Source organism: Artibeus jamaicensis, unplaced genomic scaffold (genome assembly GCF_021234435.1).
Source record: "Artibeus jamaicensis isolate MK-2021 breed Jamaican fruit bat unplaced genomic scaffold, CSHL_Jam_final contig_718, whole genome shotgun sequence".
Taxonomy (NCBI): Eukaryota; Metazoa; Chordata; class Mammalia; order Chiroptera; family Phyllostomidae; genus Artibeus; species Artibeus jamaicensis.
In genome coordinates, this window is record NW_026521936.1 from 4,298,378 (window position 1) to 4,318,712 (window position 20,335).

Genomic DNA, 20,335 nt, shown 5'->3' on the forward strand with positions numbered 1-20,335 from the left:
TGTTGCAGTTGCCATGCTGACGGGCCATGAAGGCGGGTGCTCTCTGCAGACCCCGATGGGAGTGGCGGCTGCTTGCCTCCCAGCTCCGCCTACACTGGTCTCCTATTTTGCCCGTCTGACCCCAGTCTGAGTGGGCGCTGGTGCCCCCTTTCTGCCCAGGGCTGGCCCTGGAGGATGGCCGGGGCCAGGAGAGGGCCCGTGTCCCCTGCTGGTGCCTGTAGCATACGCTCCCCTGTCCACACGGCCGGGCCCTGGGGAAGGACCAGGGCCACCTTTGTCCTGCCTGCGGGCCACCTGGCTCCCTGGAGGACGCCTCATTTTCCTCCTTTTCAGTTTTCCCAGTGGTAGTTTCGGTGAGAGAGTGAGTCCGGATATACTGAACTCCACTTCCTGGTCTCAGATAACATCCTGTAGCCTGAAAGGAAACCACTCTTCCAGCAAAGTCTGGCAGGAGATTTAATGAGGCCCCCTCGTCCCCAGCCCCTGCCTGGGCCTCTGCCTCGGCCCCTTAGCGGGATTTGTGTCTTCTAGAACGTCGTTCTCTCAGGCGGCTCGACCATGTTCAGGGACTTTGGACGTCGCCTCCAGAGGGATTTGAAGAGGGTGGTGGATGCCAGGCTGAGACTCAGCGAAGAGCTCAGCGGCGGCCGAATCAAGGTGGGCACCAGGAGCACTGGGCGGGGGGTGGGGGGGACTTGGGGCTCTGTCCCTGACTGCAGCGAAGGAGCGCGGTTGTCTGTGTGTGGGGGAGGAAAATGGTGTTCGAACCCCTCCCCAGCCACGCTGCGAGTGGCCTTCCGAGGTTGTGGCCTGACTCGTTCAGAGCGTGTCGGGGACACTGGTCGGTCCAGCGGTGCAGCAGCAGTGATCTGCCCCCCAACCCCGGCCCCGGCTGCCTGCAGACCCCCTCTGTGCTGTGAGATCAGGCGTGTGGTGACTGGTCTCCAGGGAGATGGGGCCCCGTCCGGGCAGGGCAGCTGAAGCCCTTCTCATTGACCCAAACACCCACCTGTGCAAGGGGTCACGGCGGGGCCCACCCCAGGCCAACCCCACCCTGGCCGGTGACCCTGCATGGGCTCCGGGGCAGGTGTGGGCTTCGGCGTGGGGTGACCAGGAGCATGCGTGTGCCCTCACCTGCTGGTCACTCCAGTGTCCCTTCTCACGCATTTTTGGGACACTTCGTGTCATTTGGAATTATTGCTACATGGTTAAAACATCTAATTCATTCAGTTAAAAAAATGAACTGGGTTAGTTGCTTGGATGTCTTTCCTTATTTAAATGCCTTTGGTGTGAAAGAGAAGTCCTCCCTGGCTTGCCTGCTTTGTTCTCTGACAAAGTACCCCCTGGGCTGGGGGCAGGGTGGGGGGTAGAGGTGGGGGGTTGCGAGGGGAGAGGCTGGGCGCTAGGGGGCGAGGTGTGAGTGAACTGGGGGGCTGGGGTGGTGGGGCAGGGGGCCGACGTGGAGAGCCCGGGCCGTCAGGGTGGGCAGAGACTGCGTCCGTCTGGGCAGCAGTGGTTGGAGACGCCCGTTCTCGCCGGGTGACCCGCGCCCCTTCCTCCGCAGCCCAGGCCCGTGGAGGTGCAGGTGATCACCCACCACATGCAGCGCTACGCCGTGTGGTTCGGCGGCTCCATGCTGGCCTCCACCGTGAGTCCCTCGGGCGTGTGGACAGGCGTGGCCTCGGGGAGGTCGGGTGGCGGGCGTCAGCCCCACACTCGGTTTGGTGAGGTCGCAGTCACACCTCGTCTGAGTTCTCAGGTGTCCTCACTGATGAGGGGTGAGCGTGCAGGTGGAGCCGTGAGGCCCTCTTGTAACCTGGGGCGTCTGCACTGGTCCTGGCTCCAGGGACTGCCCCAAGCAGTTGGGACGTCCCCTCCCCAGCTGTGTGAGCAGGTAGCCAGTTGCTAATCCAGGGCAAGGCTGTAGCTGGTCCTGAGCAGGCCGAGCAGGTTTGGAGCCAGGGAGTTGTCTGGCCCCGGGTGGGGTCAGTGGGGTCAGCGTGAGACGGGCCAGGTCTGGAGGAAGGGCGGCTGGACGGGGTCTGGGGCTCGCTTGCTGGGCAGTCCGCTGCCCCCCTCCTCCTGGGGCGTTCACGGTCTCCCGCGTGTTGCCCCAGCCCGAGTTCTTCCAGGTTTGCCACACCAAGAAGGACTACGAGGAGTGCGGGCCCAGCATCTGCCGCCACAACCCCGTCTTCGGGGTCATGTCTTAGCGCTGGCCGTGACGTGGGTCCAGCAGTGTCCTGTCAGTGAGCAAGTGTCCTTCGGAGCCGGAGACGCCCGCGGCCCCCGAGAACGAGGCGTTTGGTGTCGAGGTGGAGGAGGGGCCTGTGTCGCCGAGTGCGGGAGGCGCCCCGCGCCAGCTTGGGGACGGTCACCGTGCCGCCTCCGTGGCCTCCCTGCCCCCTGGCGTCCCTGCAGTCCACCCGAGCTTCTAGTGACGAGTGCAGTTCTGAAGGCGTTTAACTGCGACTTGGAAAATCCTTAGGAAAAACAACCTGGAACGTGTGGCGCAAAAGAACCCCCGCAGAGAGCGAGGGGCTGGGAACCCTGTCCCTTCCAGCCTATTTTTGTAAATAAAATGTCATAAACCGGAGACACAGGGGTGTCTGTATCTTCTGTCACTTTGTGTTTGGTGGTGTTCGGTGTGATTGGCTGGTCCCCAGCAGATGCTGCTGTGGCAGAGGCTGGAGCCCTCGTTCCCCCTGGGACGCTCGCCCTGGTGCCTGCAGGTGCAACTGTCGGACAGGGGGACGATGACCGGCCGGGACTCCCCCACACGGTTGCTGGCACGGGCCTGCGCTGGACTGGAGTGATGGGGCACTTGGGCACCACAGAGTCGTGTGGGGGTTGCCCCAGATCACGTGTGCTGTCCTGTTCCCGGGAGAGCCCTGCCCCCCCCCCCCCCCCCCCCCCCCGCCACTGCGCAGGGGCTGCTCGCTGTGAGTGAGTGTGGGGTCCCGCCTGGGGGAGGAGACGCATCTGGGGGGGGGAGATGACCCGAGGGCCCTCCCGCACTTCTCCTGAGCGCCCATGTTTCTTTTAAACAACATTGAGTTTGGCTTCCTCTCCGTGGGGGTCTGATGGTTAATACAGAGCCTGGGGGGAAATTCCCTAACTGATGGGGGGGGCTGCCTGCGGGGACCACTCCGTGGTGGAGGTGGTGCAGTGGCGGGGTCAGCGTCCCAGTGGGGGAGGGACGCCCCGGGTGACCTCCGCCGGCCTCTCCGAGGAACGCGGAGTTCACCACCTGAAGTGTGCTCCAGCCTTTGCCCAGGAGATCGCTGGCCGGGAAGGTCATTGGCTAAATTAAGAGATTTAATTTTATTCCATTCATATAACATTGTTTATTGCTTCTAGAGGGGAAGGGAGGAAGAGAGAGGGAGAAATCATCCTGATACAGGGTGCAGCCGGGGGGGGGCAAAAAAGATTTGGAATGGTGTCCAGAATTCAAAGTGTATGGGAATATTGGAGAGACATAGAAGATGTCCTCACCACCCCCCACCCCCCACCCCCCCCCCCACCCCCCACCCCCCACCCCCCACCCCCCACACCCCCACCCCCACCCCCCACCCCCGCCCAGGGGGAAGGGACCAATAGAGCAGGGCCATTGAGAGCTGTTTTGCATAGCAACAGTTTTGCAGCTAACCTCTGGAATGGTCATTTAACATATCTATAACCTTTAACTGGTTTCATAGATATGTTAAATCTCTGTGGCCAAGTTTTGAGCCAGGGAGAAGGGAGTGGCTGGGACCCACGATGGAACTAGGGGCTGCGCCCCTGAGTGGGGGGCCTTCGTGAGAGCTTGGAAAAAATGGGCTCGGGGACATGAAGGGATAACTGCCCAGGTGAGGAGAGGGCCACTCGGTTTGGGGCAGAGTGAGGACCCCTGCAGTCATGTGGGGGAGAGCCACGTGGTTTCAACAGAGTGAGGACCCCCTCTTGGTGAGGTGAAAGAGGGAGCCACGTGGTTTTAGCAGAGTGCAGAGCCCCTCTTTCCAAAGTGAAAGGGAAGATCACGCAGCTTTGCCAGAATGGAGAGCCCTGCAGCCAGGTGAAGAAGAAAGCCACATGCTTTTGGTGGAGTGCGGACCCCTGCAGCTTTGGTAGAAGAGGCCCACGCGGCTTTGGGGTGCCCCCTTTGGCTGCGTGGCCTGGAAAGCAGGAGAGACTTTGACTGGAACTGGGTACGAAGAACTCTTGCCAGTGGACCATGAGAGGGTACCACAGTACTTTGGATTAACTAGAGATCCTGCCTGACACAGCTGACGATACCAGCGGCCTGCAACACAGACGTGTGCTCTTTTCCTGATTTACGGTACCTGGAGTTGGGACAGTGGGAGAAGGGAGCGCTGTGTGGGTGTAGGTGTATACCCTAAAGGACTTTGATATTTTAGTGGAGGCGTTAGGCCTAAATAGCATTAAATAAACATTTCGTTTCCTTTCCACAAATCTCTGGCATTGAGAGATGTCTTTCCAGTTGGCGGTGGACAAAGAGCCCAGTAGATGTTAGTATTCTGTCCTTGGGAGGGGCCCCTGTTCTGTAGCAGTTTTTGGCATCCCTAGGTGGGCCAAATATTGCCCTCCCTTGGACCTGTTCTGTAACAATCCCTCAGTTGTCTCTGGGAGGCCTCCTGACCCGGGGACTGAATCCCACCCTTTTGGTTTACTGGGCAACGCTTCAAGTAGCTGAACGTAATGTCACTTTTTAAACTGGTGTGTTTATGGTATTTCTTCCAGGATGTGAAATAACATTTTGTTTTTCTTCCCCTCAAAATTTGCCTTCACGACGAAGGATTTGCTAACTACGTTAGTAATTTTGAAGTCTGCAGGTACCTTTTCTCCGGATTGAGTTAGATCATAATGTAAAGACGGGTAAAATCGACCTCCTCCGATAAACGGCCCCGTGAACCATTTCCTACAGAAGCATCTCAGCACAGGCTCCCTGGAACAGTCTAAAGTCGGAGCTCAGTAGTTTTCGGAGCCATCACACTTTTGGGGGGGTAGGAAGTTGCTGTGCCCCGTTGAACACGTGCGGTCTGACTCCCACTCCGTGACGGCAGGAACGTTGCAGGGATGTTCTAACTCCACATCGGGTAGCTGTGTTTAGCTGTGTTTTCCTGCATCATGGCAGCAGATGGCGGCCAGCGCAGGGCTGCCCTGCCCAGGGCAGCTGAGGGGACACCTCCCTGTGCTGCAGAGGGATCCCCACCTGCCGTTTACATTTACATTATATTTCTAGCCAAGACTGGATTGGAGAGCATGAGGCTGACGGTTTTGCTCCTACGTGGGTAGGGAGATAACCACCGGTGAGAGGAATTGGCTACCGAAGGGGGCAGGTGCTTAGCTCCCTGACTGGGGCAGGTCCTCGGGAAGGGGCAGGATGGCGCCCTGAGAGCCCCAGGTGTGCCCCATGGGCAGGGGGACTCCCCCTGAGCATCCTTGTAGCCCAGAGGGAAGGGGGAGGAACCAGTGAGGTGGCCTCGTTGGGGTTGGGATTTTGCCAGCAAGTGTGACGGGGCAGGTGCTCCCGGGGCTTCCAGGTAGCTGAAGCAGCCAGGAAGCCCAGGAAGGGTGGGGAGCAGAGGCAAGGGAGAGGTTGGGGGTGGAGGGGCCTGAGGACTGGGCTCCCCCCCCCCCCCAGCGCCACAGTCTGGAGATGGGCCGAGGTGGAGCGGATCAACAGGACCATTGTGCTGAGGTGGGGTTCATTGGGAATTGGAGGGCTTGGGGTGTCGGAGGGGTGGTCCGGTTGGGGGCTGGCATCCTCTGGAGGTTGGGGGCCAGGGCCTTGGAGGTGAGGGCAGAAGCCTGGTCCTGTAGTCACCGTGGAGAGTGACACTGAGCTGAACCTGACGCCGTGTGGGGAACTCCACGAAACGCACAGGACAGCGCCTCTGTGAGACTGGGGTTGCTGTTTCCCCATTTCCAGGGCAGAAACTGGCTGAAAGACGTCGACCGACGCGCCCAGGGTCGCACAGCAAGGGAGCAGAGAAGTCATTGGTCTCAAGTGTACATTTAAAAAAAACACACATATTCAGGATTAAAAAAAAGATATTTATTTTTAGAGGGAAAGAGAGGGAGAGAAACATCCATGTGTGGGTGCCTCTCTCGTGCGCCCCCTACTGGGGACCTGGCCCACAACTCAGGCCTGTTCCCTGACTGGGAATCAAACTGCTGGCCCTTTGGTTCACAGGCCTGCACTCAATCCACTGAGCCACACCAGCCAGGAGCTCAAGTGTGTGATCTTATCCAGTCCTGTGGAAGTAGGTGGATTAACAGGTCCCGAGTGGGAGAAGGGGGTGGGTCAGCCGAGGACAGGACTCTCGGGAGAGATCTCACAAGATGCTGACCAGCAGTGTTTGGGAATCAGAGTGGGGAGCTAGAACAGTCCCCCTCCATCCAGGTCCCTTGGTGTGGCATTGTCTTCGGGAAAGCTGCCGATGTCGGGTGTTTTGATGTTGAATTCGTTTTATTTTTGTTCCCGTGCTTTGCCAGTGTTTGTTTTGCCACGTCATTGACTTTATTGTCTGTTACGAGGCAAATGCGAATAGGAGAGGTCATCAGTCTGGGCACTTTGAGCCGGACGGGCCGGCAGTAAGTGGCCAGTAAATTTTAGCCATTATTATTCCGTGAAAAAGCAATTGTGTCCTGAGACACCCCCACTCTTCCTAACATTAAAAAGATAGTTTTGGTGGAGAAAAGAGAATTTTAGGTCCACGAACTAAAGCTCTTTAGGACTTGCAGTAAGAAAGTATTTTTTAAATGATTTTATTCATTTAATTTAGGAGAGGGGAAGGGAGGGAGAAAGAGGGAGAGAAACATCAGTGTGAGAGAGACACTGATCAGCTGCCTCTCGCACCCGCCCTCACTTGGGGCCAAGTTGGCCACCGAGACATGTGCCCTGAGCAGGAACCGAACTGGTGACATTTAGCTTGGCAGGATGATACCCAACCAAGCTATACCAGTCAGGGCAAGAAAGTAGTTTTTAAACGATACTAGTACACAGCCTAAACATCACCAGGCCTTTTCTCTTATCATGACATTGGTGATGTAACCGAGTTACCTATCACCTACAGAACAGAAAACGACGTCACCTGTCCCTGCCCAGCTCCAGCCTGGGAACCGCCCCTCATAGCCAGCGTGAGAGCAGCTTCAGTTTCTTCCCAAGTGTTCGGTCGCGATGCACTTGCTGGACACGCTGGGCTGTTGAAAACTGGTCTTGGTGTCGGTGTGTTATTTCGGTGGCAGTGTGGTGCGTCCTCGTCCCCGGGCTGTCCTTACTTGGGCCCTCGTCTCCAGCGTCACCTCCCATTGGTCAGCCTCTCCTTACCCAGGGACACCCTCGTCGGAATGAGGTCGTTGAAAAGAGGTGACTGATCTTGGCGATGCCTGGCACAGGGCAGGTGCCCAGTGAGTACTGAATTAAGTCCCTTAATTCCGATTCCCCTGAAGAGACCCCGTCCCTGGTTTTCCGCGGCCCTGTGCTCTGCCCTGAGAACTGGGGTGTGTTTGGGGAACCTTAGGTGAAAGGCGGCTTTGAGTATTTGGGGGGCGTCAGCTCCTGTTAGCTTATGACTGAATGATGTGACATTGTGCCCTTGCATGGGGACTGCCGTGGGAGCCATGGCAGTCCTGATGCGCAATGGCTTCCCTCCACCGCGGTGACCATGCGCAGTGCGCTCAGCCGGAGGGCCCGCGGAAGGCGCCGCCCCGTGAGACCCGGCGGAAGGGTGTGTGTGCGATAGTAGGAATAGCCAGTTTGTGCTGCGGCTTCACTCCACGGGTGACGAGCTCGTGTGTGGCTGGCATGATGAATTCCTCCTTTACGATTCCTCCCTTCTATCTCGTTTGTAAAAATTACCATCGTGCCAAACAAGCTCGTGAGCCTGACCAAGCGCACAGCTCATTTAGCTCCATGAGGGGAGCCTGTTAGGAATATTTATCCGTTAAGTAATTCTTTACTTAATTGGGGAATATTTCATTATGTTTCTTTTAAAAGTAACTGTCGGGCTTGTTTAAGTAGAAATAGATCGGCCAAATAATTGTGTGAGGCTTTAATTGGCAACTACATCAGTTTCCCTTGGTCAGATGAAAATAAATTTTCTTTAAAAAAAAGAGAAAATAAACCACAGCTTCATGTTGATGGGATGGAAAGAGTTTTCTAGTGTTAAGTACCAGTTCTTTCCATCCCGTGTTCTGTCTCCAAGTGGGCAGGTGTCTTGTCCCCTGCGGGCTGACGTCTCCGGCTTTACACTTATTCTGAGTTTGGGACGTTGTGGGTCATGTCTGGTTGTGTGTGTACACAGTCCCGTGTCTGTATCACTAGTGTTTGCTGCCCTGTGGCTCAGTTGGAGCATTGTCCTGACACGCCAAGGTTGCTGGTTCGATCTGTGGTCTGGGCACATACAGGAATCAACCAATGCATGTGCAAGTAAGTGGAACAACAAATTGATGTCTCTCTCCCTTTCTCTCCCTCTCTAAAATCAATTAAAAGTGGCTCAGTTGTTTGGGTGTCATCCTGCAGAGTGAAAGTTCACTGGTTCGATTCCCAGTCACGGCACATGCCTGGGTTGCAGGCCAGGTCTCCAGTAGAGGGTGCTCGAGAGGCAACCACACATGGATGTTTCCCTCTCTTGCTCCCTCCCTTGCCCTTTCTCTACAAATAAATTTTAAAAAATACAATCTCTAAAAAAATAGTATTTGCTATTAAGAATTTCAGAAGTTTTTAATTGGTAAAAGAGGATTGATAATTTAATTGATAATATTGCTTTAAATTATTAAACAGTTAATAATTAAAAACCCAAGGATCGGGGAGGAAAATGTACATGATGCGGTGTTGGCTACCTTTTCAGCCTTAAGAGGTCAAATCAGCAATAATGGTTGATTTCATTCTCTCTTGGCCACATGAGGTTCCGCTGCAGATATACTCTGAATCGTTTCTGTCAGACATACTCTGGCCTCGAGCTGACCTTCTGGCTGCCTCTCGTCTGTGACCGGCTGTGGTGACCACGTCGGTCTCCAGGGAGGTTCACCACGTGCCATGGTGGCCCTCAGCTGGCTCTTGGTCCATACCATCTCTGTCTCTGTTCCTCATCTCCACCTGGTGGGCCCCTGGAGTCAGGGTCATGGGACCTGCGGTGCTGCCAGCTCCGACCGTGTGTCTGGGGGGAGACGAGCTGGAGGCAGTGACAAGGAGCCTGTGACATGAAGCAAACTGGATGTGAGGGGTTGACTGCTCTCATTGCACAGCTCCGGGGGGAGCCCTTCAGGGTGTAGCCTGTAGAAACCTCACCCTCGGGGCTGGTGCAGTTGATCCTCTTACCTCGAGTTTTATGAGTTTTCTTTTAAACTGGGAAGAGCCATCATTTGCTGAGTGCTGGTTCCATTCTGGGTACTGTGCAGAGTCCCTGTGCTTACCAGTGCCCACTGGCTGTGCCTGTGAGCCCTGAAAGCCAGGCTGAGGTGCATTGTGTCCTCTGGGTGGGTGTGTCTCCCCATGGGTGTGCCAACCCAGTGGGTGTGTCCCCCCAATGGGCGTGTCCTTCTGGTGGGTGTGTCCCGTGGGCACATGGCTTGAACTGCTGTCCCTGGAGAAGGCAGTAGAGGTTCTCAATTCACATCAGAATTCCTCAGACCCCAGCTGTCACTCATTTGGAACCAGTCTGATCTGTATAATTCGCTTTGCTCCTGTGCTGGAGGAGCGGAACCCTGCCTCTGCAGCCACCGGAAGCTGGCCGAGCTCCCTCAGGAAGCAGCTGCGGTGCAGATGAGCTGCTCTCAGGCCTGGGGCCCTTTGTGAAGAGCAGAGGAGCTGCAGAAGAGAGATTGTGTGCGAGGAGATACACAGAAATGCAAACACCAGCTCCAAGTGTAGTTAAATCGTAATTTTTTTATAGGCTCAAACTCTTTCAATGATTTTAGAAATCAAAATGTTACCGCTCCACTAAGAAACAGGAGTGGAAACTACCCAGGTTGTCTGAAGACAGAGGCCCGGCTTTCCTTCTCGACTGAAACATAAAATGTACCCAAGGGTTAGAATAGTAAAAACACAAACAGAACTTAAACTGCTGTTGTTACAATAGTCTAGGACTGCGGACCACCCACCACTGGAGCCAAGCAAGGAAGCGTGGCCCATCACCTTGAGTTTGGACGTCCAGTCCCCAGACTTTCGAAGAGTAATGTCCTGTTGATCTAAACTGCCCTGTTGTTACGGCAGGGCCAGGCTTCTGTGCCGGTGGCTGTGGACGGCATCTGTTCGGACCAACTGCCTGAGGTGTTGGCATTCACCTAGCACCTAAGCTTCTGTGGGTTTCAGCATAAAGGGGTCTTGAAAAATGAGGAGAAAATTAAAAAAACAAGCAAACCAGCAACCCTCAGTTTCCCCAAAGCTCTGGGTTATGCGGCCCAGCATTGGAGCCGCCCTTCCACATGACTATCCAGCAGAGCCTGCCTCCGTGTCGCTCACGGACCAGCAGCATCTCTGGGGACGTGGGAGACGTGGACTCTCAGCCTGCCCACCCTGGACGCACCGCACACACTGCAGCAGGCCCCCGGGTGATTCACACATGTTCAAGGTGAGAAGGGAGGAGGCGGCCACAGTTCTTTGGAGCTGATAATGAACATGCTTAAATGATTCTAGCAAAGTCTGAGGACTGGTTAAATCCAGAAAGGCCGGTGGTTTAATAGTTGAGAGTTCTCAGGGCAGCCGATTGGCTGGGAGAAGGGCGGGGCTGTGGGTATGCAGGGGACAGAGCGGGGTGCTTCCATTGGCCTCAAGGTGGTCCCTCGGTGGGTGACACCTTCACAGCCGGGCGAGTTGCATTCAGTGTGGGGAGTGTGATGGAGGAGTGTGGGGGACAGGGTGCCCAGGGCGGGGAGGCTGAGAGGGGCCAGGGAGTCAAGGACAGCCCAGGAGGCCACCCATCCTCTACCCACCCCACAAACCGACACCTCCCAAATTTTACTACCGACTTCGCTTCTGTTTTCCCCCAGCTTTGTAGAGATACAACTCACATACAGCACCGTGTAAGTTTAAGGCCCACAGCCCTACCCACTTCTGAATGAATGTTAGATCAAGGTTTTACATTTTACACTGAGAAATAACTCAGAATGCAAATGCCTCATTGAGACATTCATACATGTGGAGGAAAATTAACCGCAGCCCAAGATTGGAGATTAGTTTTTTAAATGTTTGCTAACAAGAAATATGAAGTAAATACATCCCTACAACTAGGCTCGTTGCCAGAGGCGGGGTGGGGGGGGGGGCACCGGGAGCAGGGAGGGGGAGGGGTTGTGGGCATCAGCCAGCTCAGACAAACATCTGGCGTTCCGGAAGTGGGCCTGCTGGCTCTTTGAAGCAGCCCAGCGAACGGCCGCAGGAAGCCGGTTCCCTTCCGTCCCCCGCCGACCCCCCCTCCAGCCCACACTATCCAGGAGTGAGAACAAAAGCGCGCACAGTGTGCCTCGCTCGTGCACGGTGTCATTTGCGGTGCTCACAGCAAAGGGGCGCTGTTCCCCTTTATCCAAGAGCGTACTGTCAGGTCAAGGCCACGATCACCACGCTCCGTCTCTCCTCTGTTAATTGACCGTGTTAGAAGCCCGGAGCAGAGGATCTGGAGGCCAGCGTGGAAATCCCGGGTCCTCCTTGAGTGATCCCGCAAACCTTGGAGTATTTCCTCACCTCTGACCCTCCGTTTCCCAGTCTCACATGGAGGATGTTACTGAGCTGTTCCGGTGGCGGGAGGTGGGGATGTGCCGACGCTGAGTTGTGACATCTCTGGGTGCCTGGTCCTTCCCTCTCTTCCCGACGTTTGCTCTCTGACCCTTTAATCTCCACGGAGGGAGCTCCCGAGGACCAGAGGCTCCCTCGTGGTTCCGTCAGACCCTTGCCCGCCTGTTCCAGAGGCGGACGGCAGAGGGCGCGCCAGCCCCGCGGGTTCTCAGGTTATGGGACTGGCCCGGAGATTTGCCGCAGGTTTACTGACTTGCCGAACCCTGGAGCTGGGAGGTGCACGGTGCAGAGCTCGGAGGGGCCTCGCCTCTTCATTTCCCGGGCGAGGACACAGTGCTAAAGAACAAAGTGACTTGGCCACGGTCACCTTCGTTTGCTCAGAACGAAACTCCTGGTTCCCAGGCCAGTGGAGGGGCCACCTCTCCCCCAACCTTCAGCAGAGCCTCGCTTTGAGGCCGCACGCAGGCGGACCCCGCGGAGGCGGGGTTGAGCATGCAGCGGATTTTTGTAGAAGCCCCCAGGTTCCTCTGGAGGGGACCTCCCTGGATTTCTGGGGTCCCTTCCCCCCGTGTCCCTTCCTGCTCCCTTGGGCCTTTGGAGGTCAGAAGGAAGCCTCCTCCCAGGGCTTGTGGCCTGGTGACGCGTCCAAGGCCACTGCTTGGACCTTCCTCCGCATGGGTTAGCTCGCTCTCCCACCTCAAGATGGAGAACCCATTCGGGGAGGTACCTGTACATTTTCCCAATCGATTTCTTGTCAGGTCTAACAAGATCAATCAAGCCATGTGTCCACTTAAACTGACTGAGCACGTGTGAAATCCCATGACATTGCTTGTGTGCCAAGGACAAGTGACAAGGGGCAGAGTCGGTCTGCTCCCTTCTCCCTCCGAGTCCATGTGCTCACCTTCTCACACTCCCGCCCAGGCAGGGGCTGGGGGGCCAGGGGCAGGGGGTCCCTTACTATGCTGATGGGACAAGCGTGCGTTCATCCACGAACCAGGAAGTGGGTCAGGCAAAAATGACAATGCTGGTGGTGCCACTGGGGAGAAAATTCAGAAGTGCCCGAGAGAAAACCTCATGGGGAGAATTATAGCTTTCCAGTCTGACCTCGTACTGGCAAGGTTTGCTGCTGGCGCCGGGCTCTGTCTAATGAGGAAGTGAGCCTGCGCAGTTGCGATTGGGCTATGTCCCCGGGTCCTGCCCCGCCATGGCTGCTGGGTTGAGGGTGGGCGCTGGGTCTAAGGTGGACCCAAAGAACCCTCTCTTTGGAATTTGAATGTGGGCACTCGGAGACTGAGCCAAGAGCAGACGGACAGAGAGGAAGCAAACCTGGAGCTCGTCCCATCTGTGGGAGGTGCAGCCCAAAGTCCAGAGACCCTCCCCCCCCCCCCCCCCCCCGCCAAGGTCCCTGGGTGCCTGCCCCCACTGTGCCAGCTTTTCTCCGGATCCCTGGAGTCTACACCTCACAGCACACCGTCCTGTTCTGGAGACCGCTTGTGTGGATTTGCATTCCTGCAACCCAGTAAGTGCTGACTGAAAGAGATTTCTTCAGAGAGCATCCGCCCTGGCTCCCACAGACCTAGGAGTCAAGAAGTTTCCTGTGTGGTGGCCTTTAGAGACATGCAGGTTGCTGATTTCTAGCCTGCAGGAGTGCATCCTGCGGGTCACACTTAAAATGTTCTGGTTCTGCCCCGGCTGGTGTGTCACAGTGGATTGCACGCTAGACTGCAAATCAAAGGGTTGCTGGTTTGATTCCCAGTCAGAGCACATGCCCAGGTTGTGGGCCAGGTCCCCAGCAGGGGGCACTCGAGAGGCAACCACACTTTGATGTTTCTCTCCCCCTCTTTCTTCCTTCTGCTTTGTCTAAAAATGAATAAAACCTTTAAAATAAAATGTTCTGGTTCTGTTTCCCTGGAGAGCCCTGACCACCCCACCGGCCCTGTGGCAGGATTGCGCTGGGTTATGGGGGCCCTGATTCATGTGCGGCAAACATATCAGAGGCAAGGCAGAGCCTGGGAGGGGCCTGGGACGCAGATCAGATGAGGCCACACAGGAGTAAGTGCTGTGAAGACACATGGGGCCTGGGAAGGAGACAGGGAGGGAGAAGGCAGAGGTGGGCTGTTCAAAGATGGTCCGTTCCATTAAACTAGGTTACACACACCTCCTGCAAGCTTGATGTATTTCTTAGCAAACCTATTTCTTTCCCATTGATTCGTATTATCCGCATACCTCTCAGAAAACTTGGAGCTAGGTTTTGTATGTCTTTCTAAAATAAACTTCAGGACGTTAGCCGCCCAGATGAAGGTCAGCGGGCACAGACTCCGAGTGGGCGGGCACGGGGCAGTGAGGCGGCCTGATTTCCCAGGTCGGGGTGCAGGGCGGGGAGCCCGGGCAGGAGGCCAGACCCTCCGCCTCCCTCGGTGTCTCCCTGTCGCTCAGCGAGGGCCCCTCAGCTGCCTCCTGGGGCCAGAGTTCAAGTGGGAATGGGTCTGAAGGGACCTCCCAGGAGCCCAAACCCTGTGGCACCTCCCCGATGCCACGACCTGATTTCCGGCTGATCCCGGGACTCGCTCCCCCGGGTGGATGCCCTTGCCCCGGTGTGGTGACTGGCCCACCCAAGGAAAACAACGTTAGCAGTCTAAAAAATACCTCTCTCTCGTTCTCCCTGGTGTGCGCTGGCAAGCTGGGGTGCTGGTAGTGGGGACCCTCGCAGCCTTGGGCCAAGTGCACAGCACTAACAAGCAGTAATGAGCACCTGCCTCGGAGCAGGGCAGGTGGGAGACAGGACGGAATCTGACAAAGTAACACACCGGCCAAGTCCCTTCCAACTTGCCCTCCAAGTGGCCGCAGCGGCGGTCGAAATAAGAAGCAGTTAAACGATAAATACAGATGACTGCTCTGCTGGGGCTCCCGGGTATCGACTCCGACCCTAGAGGAATGAACTGCGGTCCTCCTGGGCTTCCTGGGATTCTGTCTCACCGCTAATTAAAGGTGGTCCGAGGGGTGTTCCCTGGAATATAAAGAGCTCTTGGACGCTGGCAGGTTCTAGAATCCGTGGCTTTGCTGAAGGGAAGCGAGGACCCCTGCCACTGACGCTCCGGCCCTCCGGGGGACCCTTGCGGGCAGAGCGTGGTAAGCAGAGGGGTCAGAACTGCGCGTCGCTGCTGTGGTCAGAATTACAAAAAGCCACGTGGTCCAGCAAGACAGACATGGTGCCCACATAGCAAGAGGACTGTCCCAGTTCACTGTGGCTCGAGGTCGGCTTCGCTGTTCACAGAAAGCCACACCGCTGGGTGTTTTTTGGGGGGTCACCATGTCACAATTGTATCTAAACAACAAACGCGGTCAAGTCCACTATTATTTGCTTTGACCGCGGGCGGGGTGTCCTTGTGGGGAGACTGGATCCCGTCAGAGACTTGAGCCGGGTCTGCGTAGCCTTTGGTTTTGTTCTATCAGACACGCCGCCTGGACGAGTTTTAACTCCGCTTGGTTTAAATGCAGATGTTAGAAAGATCACTCTGCTGTGGCCGCTGACCAGCGGGCCCGGAATAGCTCTCTGGGGAGCTGGGCGATGAGTGGAATGTCAGAAAGAAGGGGCCTGATGTGGTCTCAGTGGCCGAGGGTGGGAGAATTAAAAAAATGCTTGTGACAGTGACTTCCTCCACTCTGATCACACCTGAAGAGGCCGCCCCTCACCTGACTTTCTATAACCCTCCCCCCACCCATTGATGGGGTAACGGGGTTCTCACCCTCATGCAGACTCTTGGGCAGAACGGTGGTCCCAGGCTCCAGGTGTTCTCGGATGGGCAATGACCTCACCTGGGTGCCTGTCTACGTCTCCTCTTTCTCCCCACGCTCCACCACCTTGCAGGCAAATTCAACGTCTACTTTCCTAAACTGTCTGCTACCTGCAGACTTTGACCTTGGAACACAGCCTGGGGCAAGACCTCCCCTCTGCATGGGGGGGGGGGGGCACACCAGCCACTCCCGGGGGGGGGGACGCCAGTGCCTCTCCATCCTCATCTTCCTCGGTTTTTGTCACCCTGCCTCTGGCCCCCAGCCTGGCCTGAGTCTGGGCACAGCTATGGCCACTGGTCATGGTGGGCAGGAGCTCCTGCTCCCTTGGGCGCGTGACTCGGAGTGTCTCCCGCCTCCGGGACCCTCTCACACTGGTGCTCAAAGCACTCACATCTGTGCTCAGGGAAGAGGGGACCAGTACCCAAGGCACCGTTAGCCAGCGGGAGGTGGGGTCTCTGGGGGACACATCTCCCCTTCACCTCTCTGGGGGAAGACCGTGGTGCATCCATGGGAGCGTCTCCTTGGAAGGTTCCAGCAGGATGGAGCGCCCGCCATGGACAGCGTTAGCCAATGGGGCGACTCTTACAAACCCTCTGCCCGTCGGAGCAGTGGGGTCGGGCTCAGCGGAGCTCTGGCCTCCCGTGCACCCCACTGCGGTGGCCGTGAATACTGCCTTCCTTGTCCGTGTGCGGTTTTGCTGGGACGCCCGAGGTGGCCACACCCAGGGAGAGACAGACGGCTTCTTTCAGGAAGCGGAGAGGTGAGGGGTGAGTCCCTAAGTCCCCTACAAGTTTGTGGCCCATTTTCTGTGTACTGAGCAGGAAACATGGGTGGTGGTTGGTATTATTGTTTCTGCCCAGGACGTGCGGGCCAGCCACGGGACCTGAAACCATTCCTATTAATATTTAGTCCAAAGAAGGACCATTAGTACTACAATGACCACTGTTACCGTTACTGCCACCACCACTGTTACTATCACCGTCACGACCGCCACTGCCACCCCTGCGGGCACTGTTAGCACTGCTTCCGCTGTTACCTGGGCCACCCCCTCTGCTTCCACGAGTACCGTTCTTCCCACCTCCACGACCACCGCCATCACGCCACGCACGCCCCACAGCCCTGGCCCCCCCTCCTGCGTAGTTCTCCTGGACCAGCCCATCGGAGAGTTTCTGCGCAGGAGTCCCCAGAGCCACCAATGGCCAGCTTGCCCGCGTGCCGGGGAACCTCACCCCATCCCCCCCCACCCCACATGCGGCTTGACCGGAGCCCCCACCACCCCGGCCTCGCAGGGCCAAGGATCAGGGTGCGCTTTTGAAATAGTCCGATGAAAGCAGCATTGATTCCGATGGTGCAGTCTGATTTCACAGCTCTGGGAGATTTGAAATTATTTTCTTGTAGGTTTTTGGTTTGTTTTTCAGTTGCACAGATGGAGAAATAATGGGGCCATTGAGGGTAGCTTTCAGTCCCTCGACAGCCTGGAGGGGATTAATCTATCCCTTTGTAACTGAAGATTAGATCCAGTGATTATTTTGAATTGGAGGCTCTCGTAAGCCATGTCGAATTCTTGGCAGTCAAACATTTTAAGTGTCTTTTTTTTTTTCCCTTTCTTGAATTCTTTTTTGCGAGTTCCTGACTGGGCCGAGGCACAAACAGGTGGGGAGGGTTCTCTAGTGGCCTGGCTCGCCCCCTGAGGGGAACACGCCTCATTTTCTTCTCCTTGTACTGACAGCAACATCCCGATGTTCTGTGTGGCGGGGAAGTCAGCCCTCGGAGGAAGGGACAGAAGTCACCGAGGGGGTGGGGTGGCCCGTGGCCAGTCCAGAGCAGCTGTACCGCCAGGCCGCCTGCTCTGAGTGTGGGTTCCTCATTAGCTGCGTGACCTTGTAAATCACTGATTTCTCTCTTCTCGGTTTTCCTCATCTGTACATGAGACGTACCTCCTAGGGTTGTTTGGAAGATTGAAAATAATATTTATACCTCAGAACAATTCCTGGTACGTTCTTTGTAAGTATAAAGATAGCTATAAGTTGAGCATACAATTTCTTTCTTGGGAAATCGTGGAATTACTTGCAGGAAGTGTCTAGAGAACCCTGATGACTGTGGGTGCCGGTTCAAAAACTGGGCACTTTTTTTTTAAAGTAGAAACTTAAATTTATTTTGTAATAATAAATGAGTAAAATCTTAGAAAAAGAGAAAGAATTAAACGTTTTTCTGATTTTATTTCAGTTAAAATCCTTAAAAATTAGGAGCACGTCCTGAGCCATTGTACCTTACGACACAGCAGACTGCCAGCGTGGTAGCTAATGCTGCTGAAATTTGACTTTCTGTTAATATTAAGTCCTAAATAAACCAGACTCAAGTTGCAAGTAATTTTTTAAAAGATTTTATTCACTTACCCTAAGAGAGAGGGGAAGGGAGGGAGAAAGAGAGGGAGAGAAACATCAATGTGTGGTTGCCTCTCACACGCCCTCTACTGGGGACCTGGCCTGCAACCCAGGCTTGTGCCCTGACTGGGAATCGAACTAGCAACCCTTTGGTTTGCAGTCTGGTGCTCAACCCACTGAGCCACAGCAGCCAGGACTCAGTTTGGAACCTTTATGTTAAGGTATAACACACACAGTGAAGGGCATGATTCCCCAGTAGACGAGTCGTGAATTCTTACTTCATTTCACATATGGGTAAGCCCTGCCCTGAGGTCAAGGTGGAGAAGCACCCGACATCCAGGCCTCCAATGGGAGACCTCCGATTGTCCCCACCAAAGCCAGCCCTGGTCCTTCTTGCACGGCCCCCAACTGCAGGGGACTGGCCCTTGGACTCCCATCTCTGCTGGTTGGTTGTACTTGACATTGACGTGCCTATAAATCCTATCATAGCACAGGCAACTGTTTTGTGCTGTGACCTCTTGCTCATCACTGTACCTGTGAGATTTGTCCATTGTTCCAGTGTGTCATTTACCACAATATTTTATTATTTAAAAAATTTAAAAAAATTCTCATTCCAGGACATGTTCATTGCTTTCAGGGAGAGAGGAAGGGGGTCAGAGAGAGAGAGAGAGAGAGAGAGAAAGAGAGAGAAACATCTGTGTGAGAGAAACACGGGGATCGGTTGCATAGGCATTCGGCTGGGATCGAACTTGCAACATTTTGCTGTATGCAACAATGTTCCCACCAAGTGGGCCACACTGGCCCTGGGCTGCCTCAATATTTTAAATCCATTCTGCTCTACATGGACAGCCACATTGTTCCCAGCTTGGGGATGTCACAAAGAAAGCCGTGACCCATTGCTGGATGTATCTCCTTGTAGACAGGCGCTCCAGTGCTGGGCGTATGTATATTTACAGTGGTCACATCCGCCGATGAATCGACTCCTTCGCCATTCAAGAATGGCCTTCCTTGTTCTTGTGACAGATTTTAAAGTCTGTTTGTCTGATGTACGTGCAGGCACCCCTGCTGGGAATATCTGTTTCCAGCCTTTCACATTCTGCCTGTGTGTGGCCTTAACATAACGTGAGTCTCTTATAGGTAGCACAGAGTTGGGTCTTGTTATTTTTTCCCATCCACAGGCTCTGGAGACCTTGAGGCTGGAGAATGAATGCACTTACATTCCAAGTGACAGGGAAGGCCGTGCCATTGTGTCAATGGTTTTCCGATTGCTTTGCGGTGCTCTTATTCCCTCCTTTCTTTCTGTCTACTCTGTGGCTCCATGACAGCTTTTTTTGTAGCGGTGCTGTGATGCATTTCTCATTAACGGTTGTGTGTGTGTGTGTGCGCGCTCTAATTCTGTGGTCATCATGAGGCTTGCAGAAAACACTCTATTGTTCCACTCACAGCAGTAAGGAGATCTGACTTGCAGGGGGCATTGGTGGGTCAGGCCGATGGAGACGCTGTCTGGAGCTTAGCAGAGAGAACTTTGGTACCATGACGGCCCGACACTGGAATCCTGGCCTTCGGGGTCACCTGACCACTTCGTCCTGTAAAAGAGGAACTTAACTTGGAGACCTACAATATTCTTGAGCACCCTAGAGGCCATGATTGGTGATGAAAACAGGTTTCCAGCATGAAAGCGACTGTTGCCACAGCTGGAGAAATGGAGGATTCTTGATCTCATCCTCCACGGCCCCAGGACCTTTCAGAGTGGGTGTGGGCGTGAGCACACTGTCTGTAGCTGGCTTCACCGGCCGGCTGATTGTGCCTAGAGCCTTGGTGCCGGCCACGGGTCTGTGAATTGTCTTGCTCTCTAGCCTTCATGTTGTTCCATTTACTCTGGCCGGGTAACAACATACCCGCATACTCGATAACTTGACAGAATGAACACATGTTTTGACCATGAACTTGAACTTTGTGCAGGACTTGGTGGTGAGAGTGGGGGTTTCCCTGATTCAACATCAGTTGGGGTGGCTTGCAGCCTATAATCTGGAAACTTCTGAGGACTTGATCACTCATACATCTGGCCATTGATGCTGGATTTTGGCTAAAACCCTGCCAGGAACTCTTGGCTGGAACTGACTCCATGTGGCCTCCCCACGTGGTCTGGGCTTCCTGCAAATAGAGGAAGGACCCCCCCCAGAAGTAGAATTCTCTTCTGGAGGGCGGGCCCCTTGCAGTACAGACTTTCCCCACTAGGTGAGTGCTCTAGGAACCCATCTGTATCAGTGTACCAGCTGGTGGTGTTGTGAGAGGCTGTGTTTGGCTGCTGTGAAATTTTTTTTTTTGCGGACTCTTTCAACACATTTGCCTATTTCACGACGGGTGATTTACAAGTGCACCTGCCCACACTGCGCTGAGCATTTAGCAGTTTTTGACCCAA

The 20,335-nt window shown here is 55.2% G+C and overlaps 1 protein-coding gene across 12 annotated transcripts in view; it reads left to right on the forward strand.

Moving 5' to 3' along the window:
- The window catches only part of ACTR3B (actin related protein 3B), a 41,786-nt gene extending 39,196 nt beyond the window's left edge, over nucleotides 1–2,590 (forward strand). For 11 of the 12 annotated variants that reach the window (XM_053671921.1, XM_053671926.1, XM_053671917.1 and 8 more), the window contains 3 exons: nucleotides 532–657; nucleotides 1,565–1,648; nucleotides 2,118–2,590. In XM_053671921.1, the coding sequence (XP_053527896.1) occupies nucleotides 532–657; nucleotides 1,565–1,648; nucleotides 2,118–2,213 (306 nt within the window). In that variant the 3' untranslated portion in view covers nucleotides 2,214–2,590. The remainder of the gene's footprint in view (nucleotides 1–531; nucleotides 658–1,564; nucleotides 1,649–2,117) is intronic. The other variant, XM_053671918.1, reaches the window with a different exon arrangement.
- Nucleotides 2,591–20,335: the final 17,745 nt, after the last annotated feature.